General features: G+C 53.9%; 1 protein-coding gene across 1 annotated transcript; it reads right to left on the minus strand.

The window, feature by feature from the left end:
* Positions 1 to 3,496: 3,496 nt before the first annotated feature.
* LOC148591845 (transmembrane protein 203-like) lies at positions 3,497 to 5,684 on the minus strand. The gene is made up of 2 exons (XM_088536695.1): positions 5,461 to 5,684; positions 3,497 to 3,683 (listed from the first exon to the last, which is right to left on the minus strand). Exons 1-2 carry the CDS (start codon positions 5,682 to 5,684, stop codon positions 3,497 to 3,499), a joined length of 411 nt encoding a protein of 136 aa, XP_088392821.1.
* Between the last annotated feature and the right edge of the window lie 2,975 nt (positions 5,685 to 8,659).

Raw genomic sequence — 8,659 nt, forward strand, 5'->3', positions numbered from 1 at the left:
GCAAGACTCATCCTAGCGAGCCCCACACACTCCAAAGCCCTAACATGAGCTCTTGTCTCATGGAGCATCTGTGCCACATGTCTGCTCTGCAGTGCTGCTCACCTTGGCCTCGGGTGACAAGCTGACCTTGAACAAGACCAGCTGACGGGCAATGAATGACTCCAGGAGCAGTAACGCCAGAACAACAGAGATCAGACGGCTCTTTTTAATGGCCATCCTGGCAAAGGACCCTGCAAAGGTCAACACAGAAAGAGAGAAATTGCTTGGATGTGACGCACTGGGAAGAGCGTTGATGAGTTAAAGCTGCAAGGAGGCCGTTCCCGAAAGCGGCCTCCACGTTGGCCCTCTCCTCAAGGAAGCTGTGGGTATCTCGAGGTCAGTGGGCTCCTCTCACCTGCCTGCACTGTCACGCCTGCGCACTGCCCGGCACGCACACACGGGCAGCGAGGGATGGAGCCAGGATTGCTCACAGGCAACAGTGAAGATGGGGAAAACCAACTTACTTGTCCTCTTTGTGCTGTCAGTCGCTCGTAGATACCTGTCAACAGAACTCAGGCAGAGTTCTGGAATTTTGAGCTTCTCTAGGTTACCTCACGTGGGCATTGAGCAGTTGCACGTTGTCATGATGACACCACACGTGCCACTTTTCACATTGCCCTTACGAATCTGTCACCTCTTAAAGAGCAACCTTGGTCATATCCCCTGCCCTGGAATTGCCCGCAGAGCAGCCGGGGTTTTGAGAGCAGGTTTGATTCCAACCAGAAGCAGGATGCGGTTGGAAAAGGAAGGATGGCCGTGCAAGGAGGGGGCCGGGGCCCTGAGCAGAGGCAGCCCCCACTGCCTCCATCTCCTGGCAGCAGCCAGAGCTGTCTCTGAGCTGCTCCTGGCCCTTTTCAGCTCCACACCCTGAGGCCAGGACAGACCATTGAGTGTCCCCGGGCCAGGGCTGCAGCCACAGTTGAGCTGAGCAGAGGCCGGTGGGGAGCCAGGTCACACCACACACTGGGGACTAAGTCCCTCGCTGTCAGCCCTGGCCTCCTCCTGGATCAGACCCCTTTCTGTCACAACCTGGCTGTAGCAGATTCCCTGTGAAGGGACAATCCCCATCACATAGGGAAAATGTCCGCCTCATGCCCGAGGGCTGTCAAGAAAAGGAAGCCAATCACTTATTTCATGATCATCAGAGGATCCTACAACGCTGGGGCCATCAGCCCCATGGACATGGTCCTGCCCTGCCCCAGAGTGCTGCCAAGGGATTCGCACATGGTCGTGTTCACAGCTTCGCTGCTGCTGTCTCTGCCTGTGCCCTCAGACACCATCCCCCTGCCTAGAACCTCTCGGCTCGGCCCATTTCTGGAGGACACAAGCTCTAAGCCACCAGGGTGGCTTCTCCACCCATCCACTGCTGCTCGGCTGGAGCGCCGCATGTGCCGCATAGCCCCAGCTGAACTCGGTGGCACTCCGCAGGGTCTGTTCTATGGGGTCACTGCTCTGGCTGCAGCGGCTCCCTGTGGCTTCCAAGCCTGTCCTCCTAGGGTCACATTCGCCCTGCTCTGCCTGGCCAGGCAGCTCTACCCAGCACCACGTCTGTCCACACGTTCCAGAGAGGACACGTCCCAGCAGAGGCACAGAGTAACTTTGTGAAGGGGCAGAGCCAGCACAGGTAGCAAAGGGTCACCGAGCGCTGCGGAGCTCAGCGGGGAAGCCCACGACTGCAGGAGGTTTCTTGCAACCATCATTGTCCCCAAATCCAGCACAAAGTTGCCTCTGTGCACCAGAGTAACGTTCGTTGTCTCACAGGTAGGTGAGGGATCCATAGTCCCGAACAGCCTCACAGCTGCAGCTAAATGACACTGAAGCATCTTTACTTTGTGAAACTCACGGTAACTTGCTGATCTCCAAGTCCCCTCGAAAGACTAAAGCCCCCTCATTCAGCCTGGCTCATTTCTAGACGGTCGAGGCGTGTTTCCCACCAAAGCTGTGACCCAGAGAAACTGTCTTCAGGAGCAGCAGCAGCTGCTCCTACTCTGCCCCTTCTCTTGGCCCTCCCAACACCCTTAGCACTACCTTGGGGAATAGGCCTACAACACTAAAAACTGCATTTCTGTTCAACACCATGCACCAGCTCCCTCTGCCTCCCAGCACAATCCGTGAGACAACCTTGCTGGCACCCTGAGGGCAGGAAGTGCCACTCGGGGAGGGGACAGGAGAAACGGGAACACATTGGAGTAGAACTGCAGAAATCGGTGTTAAGATCATGGCCTCGGACTGCTCAGGACAAGCAGCAGCTTCTCTGTTTCAGGCTGGCAGCAGCTTGAGGTTTACACAGGTGCCGACAGCACATAAACAACCCCCAAAGAATTCTTACTCCAGGCGGCAGGTTTCAGTACAGAAACTTTCCGGGGGAAAATAAACAACAACAAGAAACAAGGAGCTGTATGTGTATAATTCCCCCATCTGTACAGTTTTGCTTTACATTCACTGGCCCGTCCAACAGGGCCTGCACATCAGGACACATTCACACGAGAGCCGAGCCAGGCCGACGTTGGCGACGCGGCACAAACGGGGCCTTTGCGGAGATATCAGAATCGCCGTGGCTGGAGTGAAGCCTGGCGCTAAGGCCAGCGCAGGCCCCCGGGCCCCGCGCCTGCTGCTCGGGGCTCAGCGCTGCCCCGTCCTGACGCGGCTGCTCCGCAGCGGCTCCGCTCTGGGCCGCAGCCCCCGGCACCTCGTGCCCATCCTGGCCGGGGCTGGAGCTGGGGCTGGGGCCGGCCCATAGAATCACAGAATGCATAGGGTTGGAAGGGACCTCTAGAGATCATCTAGTCCAACCCCCTTGCACACGCAGGGTCACCTAAAGCACGTGGCACAGGAATGCGTCCAAGCGGGTTTTGAAGATCTCCAGGGAAGGAGACTCCACAACCTCTCTGGGCAGCCTGTTCCAGTGCTCTGTCACCTTACTGTTAAGAAATTTTTCCTTAAGTTCCTGTGGAACTTTTGGTGCTTCAGTTTGTGGCCATTACCTCTAGTTCTGTCGGTGGCCACCAGGGAAAAGAGACCAGCACCATCCTCTGCACTCCCTCCCTTGAGGTACTTATATACACTGATTAGATCCCCTCTCAGCCTTCTCTTCTCCGGGCTGAACAGACCCAGCTCCCTCAGCCTCTCCTCGTAGGGCAGATGTTCCAGGCCCCTGATCATCCTTGTGGCCCTGCGCTGGACTCTCTCCAGCAGCTCCACATCCCTCTTATACTGTGGAGCCCAGAACTGGACACAATACTCCAGATGAGGCCTCACCAGGGCTGAGTAGAGGGGCAGGATCACCTCCCTCGACCTGCTGGAGACACTCTTAATGCACCCCAGGATCCCATTGGCCTTCTTGGCCACGAGGGCACACTGCTGCCTCATGGTCAACTTGTCGTCCACCATGACACCCAGGTCTTTCTCCGCAGAGCTGCTCTCCAGAAGGTCAGTCCCCAGCCATCCGCGTCGCCCCTCAGTTCACGCGGCAGGCGCGGAGCAGCAGCAGCTGCAGCTGGATGAAGACGGGCGCCATGACCAGCCCGTACCAGAGCTCGCGCGTGCCCTCTGCCAGCTTGTGGCACAGCAGCAGCTCGAAGACGAACTGGAGGCCCAGCACGGTGAGCACCCAGAGCCGCCGCAGCACGGCCAGCCGCTTCTCAGCAAAAGGAAGAGCAGGGAAAACGTGGGTCCGCTGGTGAACGGGATGGGCACCCTGGTTACAAATAACACAGAAAAAGCAGATTTGCTGAATGCCCTCTTTGCTTTGGTGTTTACCAAGGGCAGCCCTTTAGAGCCCCAGGCCCTAGGGACAAGAGAAGAAGCCTGGAGAGAGGAAGACTCCCCCTGAGTAGAGGAAGATTGGGTCAGAGAGCACCTAAGGAAACTCGATACCCACAAATCCATGGGCCCTGATGGGATGCACCCCAGAGTGCTGCGGGAGATGGCAGATGTCATAGCTAAGCCACTCTTCAGCATCTTTCAAAGATGCTGGAGAATGGGGGAGGTGCCAGAAGACTGGAAGAAGGCCAATGTCACGCCAGTCTTCAAAAAAGGCAAGAAGGAGGATCCAGGCAACTCCAGGCCAGTGAGCCTCACCTCTGTCCCCGGAAAAGTGATGGAACGGCTCATACTGGCTGTTGTCTCCGGGCACGTGGAGGACAAGAAGGTGCTCAGGAGTAGTCAGCATGGATTCACCAAGGGGAAATCTTGCTTGACTAATCTGATAGCCTTCTATGATGGAATGACCAGCTGGATAGATGAGGGGAGAGCGGTGGATGTTGCCTTTCTCGACTTCACCAAGGCTTCTGACACCATCCGTCACAACATCCTCCTAGGCAAGCTCTGGAAGTGTGGGATAGATGAGTGCACAGTGAGGTGGATTAGGAACTGGCTGGATGGCAGAGCTCAGAGGGTGGTGATCTGCGGTGCCGAGTCTGGTTGGAGGCCTGTAGCTAGCGGGGTCCCCCAGGGGTCAGTCCTTGGTCCAGTCCTGTTCAGTTTATTCATCAATGACCTGGATGAAGGCACAGAGTGCTCCCTCAGCAAGTTTGCTGATGATTACGAACTGGGAGAAGTAGCCAATACCCCAGAGGGCTGCGCTGCCATCCAGAGGGACCTGGACAGACTGGACAACTGGGCGGTGAAAAACCTCATGCAATTCAACAAGGCCAAGTGCAAGGTTCTGCAGCTGGGGAGGAAAAACCCCAGACACCAGCACAGGCTGGGGACCGACCTTCTGGAGAGCAGCTCTGCAGAGAGGGACCTGGGCGTCATGGTGGAGGATAAGTTGACCATGAGGCAGCAGTGTGCCCTTGTGGCCAAGAAGGCCAATGGGATCCTAGGGTGCATTAAGAAGAGCATCTCCAGCAGGTCGAGGGCGGTGATCCTGCCCCTCTACTGAGCCCTGGTGAGGCCGCATCTGGAGTATTGTGTCCAGTTCTGGGCTCCACAGTACAAGAGAGATGTGGAGCTGCTGGAGAGAGTCCAGCGCAGGGCCACAAGGATGATCAGGGGCCTGGAACATCTGCCCCATGAGGAGACGCTGAGGGAGCTGGGCCTGTTCAGCCTGGAGAAGAGAAGGCTGAGAGGGGATCTAATCAGTGTATATAAGTACCTCAAGGGAGGCAGTGAGGAGGATGGTGCTGGCCTCTTTTCCCTGGTGGCCACCGACAGAACTAGAGGTAATGGCCACAAACTGAAGCACCATAAGTTGCACATGAACTTAAGGAAAAATTTCTTAACAGTGAAGGTGACAGAGCGCTGGAACACGCTGCCCAGAGAGGTTGTGGAGTTTCCTTCTCTGGAGATCTTCAAAACCCGCTTGGATGCAGTCCTGTGCCACGTGCTCTAGGCAACCCTGCGTGTGCAGGGGGTTGGACTAGATGACCTCCAGAGGTCCCTTCCAACCTTCAGCGTTCTGTGATTCTGTGGTTCTCGCCATCCCAGCAGAGCCGCACAGACACGATGGTGCTGAAGTAGGTGCTGAGGCCATCAGCGGCGAAGCAGGGCCCGAGCACAGCCCGCCAGGAGAGCGCGGCGGCCGCGCCGTCTGCCTTGAGCGCCAGCAGCGCGGAGCAGAGCAGCAGCGCCAGCCCGTGCAGGCTGAGCTCGCAGGGCGCCAGGCGCAGCCGCTGCCCCAGCTCGCGCAACGACAACAGCATCGCTGCGTGACGTCAGCGCCGCGCCGTGACGTCACTGCGGCGCCGGGGGTGACGTCGCGCCTGCTGAGTGCCTCACTGCGGCAGGGACATCGCTCGGTGCTGGGTGATGACGTCGGCGGCAGCTCAGTGGCTCCCGGTTCCCCAGGATCCCCCTTCCTCCGATTCCTCCTTTCCCCGGTCCCCGCGTCCCAGGTTCCCCCTTCCCCCGGTTCCATCGTCCCCGGATTCCCCTTCCCCCGGTCTCTGCGTCCCCGATTCCCCCTTGCCTCTGTCTCCGCATCCCCAGTTCCATCTTCCCCTGGATCCCTCTTCCCCCCGTCCGTCCTTCCCACACTGCTCCCGTCACTCTCTTCCCGCTTCCCGCGGTGCCTCTGTCCCCAGTTCCCCCAAGTCCCCATGACCCCCTGTCCATGATGCCCCTGGCTCCCAGTCCTCGTGTCCCTGGGACTTCAATGCTTTTGTTCCCCTTTCCGGCGGTGCCCCTTTCCGCTGTTCTCCATGTCCCCAGTTCCCTCATGTCCCAATGCTCCCCTTGCCAGGACCCCCTTACCCTGGTTTCCCCATCACCCTGATCCCACCACACCCCTGTATCCTGGTTCCGCTTCCCCCGATGGCCCCAGTTTGCAAGTGTAAAGTTTTCAGAATACTCTATTTTCAGAAGGAAGAACATGTCAGCCAGGGCATTAGCTTAGGTTGAAAATTTGTCTTATTCCTTCTCTCTTACCAGTATGTTCTTTTAAGCTCCATGTCCAAGCCCACCCCCATTCCCAGGAGACTCAAAGATGCAATTCTCTTAGAGATGAGGCACTTCTCCATTCTGCTGTACCTCTTCTAACGACAAGAATGGGCAGCCTATAGGGACATATCTTACACTTACGAACCAGCATTCAGGTGATCAAGCTGGCGCCGACACAAGCACCCTTGCTCAAACCTTCAGAAAAAACATTATTATCCACCCACAGCAACTTGAGAGAAAACGACAGGAGCTTTTAGGGCCTGTGTTCCACATCCTTCATACATCTAATGGCTGCATCATGTGATTTCCTCAGCACCTTGGCATGCTGCACTTCTGCTTTCTCTTCACAGGACACCGCATCACCCATGAGTTCAAATTCACTGGCTTGAGCTCCCAGTGCTATCAGGATAAAAGTGGGTCAATGTGTAGGGCACATTAAAGAGGTACTTGAAGAAGAAGCTTTATTAGGTTAAGGGATGCAACAAGAAAAATGGATCAAATTTAATTAAAGCTACTTTAATGCTATTCCTTTGAATCAGATTTAGTCCAGACACAAGGGTAAAGGAGTGTGTTTTACATACCTTCAACTAGTGGACTGTGTTAAATAAATGCCAGTTTCCAGACAACTTTTAGGTCACAAATTTGTTTGACCCATGGTACAAAAGGGGACAAGAAGCTCTGCAACTTGAGTTTAACTCCTAATGTCTGTCTCATCTCAGATTACAGAGCAACATTAAACAACTTTAGATAAAACACTTCTCAGGAGTTGGCCACAATGACAGAAGGGTTTCCTGCTTCCCACTGTGCCTCACACAGTGAGCATCACTTCATTGCAAAGACCACAAGGCAAGAAAACCCACAATTCTTGCGGGAGCCACTTTTTTTTTTCTATCCTAAATACATGTATCCCGCTCTCTGAGGCAGAAATTAGTTTCCAACTCCAGGCCGGTGACAAAGAGTCTTTGCAAGCTGGATGGAGAGGGTTAAATGCTCAGGGATTTCTCTCCCTCTTTATAAGACAGTTGATGGACCTCATGGCCAACCCTTTGGAAGGAGCTCCTTTGTTTCAGGGCTCCCTTGGTGCTAAACTTACTTCTTTCAGCAACCTCTGGAAAGTTCAGATAACTTTCATCCTCATAGGCTAGGCCCTGCAAGCCAGCTGATACTGAAACTTTCTCAGCACCTGCGTTTGCTCTACAAGCAAACAACTGTGGTTGCAAAACGTTGGGCTGCTGGATGGAGAGCTACTGTATACTGAATTTGCTGAAATGCCATTCTGCTTGTGCAGTTATTACAAGTACAAGGACAATAATCAGGCAATAGTGGAGGCAATAGCTCCACAGATTCAATTTTGACTGGAGAGACATTCTCGTTAATTATGGCAATGGAGGAGAATTTTCAGAAGTTCTTGGGGCACAGAGATGTGTAGAAATGACAAAGTTCTGCCTCCTGTCCTGTTTCCTGGGTAGAAGACTAAAGTGGCCAGCAGCCACCTCTACCACATTCAGGAGGGTTTACCATACTTGGGAGTTAGTTTTATTTACTAGCACTTTGGCAGCTCATTGTCTTTGCTGGAATCCTTTCCAGCTATTCTCACCCATAAAAAAAAACTCTCCAATAAAACCTACATCCTCTCCTCGCCCATCTTTTCAGGCCGAGCAAAGTGATTTCTTTACCCAGCTGACATCTACGCTCTTTCTCTTCTTCACTTCCAAGGTGTTTTTGCAGTGACTTGAGGTCTGTGATTTCATCATCTTGACTCAGGCAGCTATTATACAGAGTTGGCGAAAAGCAGTAGTGTCACCTTAGCCTGCGTTGCACTGCTCCAACACTTGTGGGATATGGGCAATCCATAGGGGAAAGGCTGAAAAACTTGGGGCAACAAAAGCGAACAGTTGTGTCATATGAAGAAGATAAGATTTCCACTTTGATTTCATTAACTATAGGAATCGATTGACTCAACAGATGAATTCATCGCTCTGCAGATTGCTGCTATAAAGCTTCATCTGATTCTGGGGACTTTTTTTTTTTTTTTTTTTACTCTTTTGCATTTACATTTGCATTCCTAATTTTTGCTTTTTGTCTGAAACAAAATAACTTCTCTAAAACAAATGCACTAACGCTAGAGAAAGGATGAATCCTGACAAGAGAAATTTGCAAATGCAGCCAACACCTACCACACACCTCCACTAGCTTACGGCAAAAGACGAAGACAAGAGAAGCCAATCCAGAGTGCTCC

Source organism: Tinamus guttatus, unplaced genomic scaffold, assembly GCF_059628265.1.
Source record: "Tinamus guttatus ecotype Peru unplaced genomic scaffold, ASM5962826v1 Tinamus_guttatus_pri_ptg000700l, whole genome shotgun sequence".
NCBI classification, from domain to species: Eukaryota; Metazoa; Chordata; class Aves; order Tinamiformes; family Tinamidae; genus Tinamus; species Tinamus guttatus.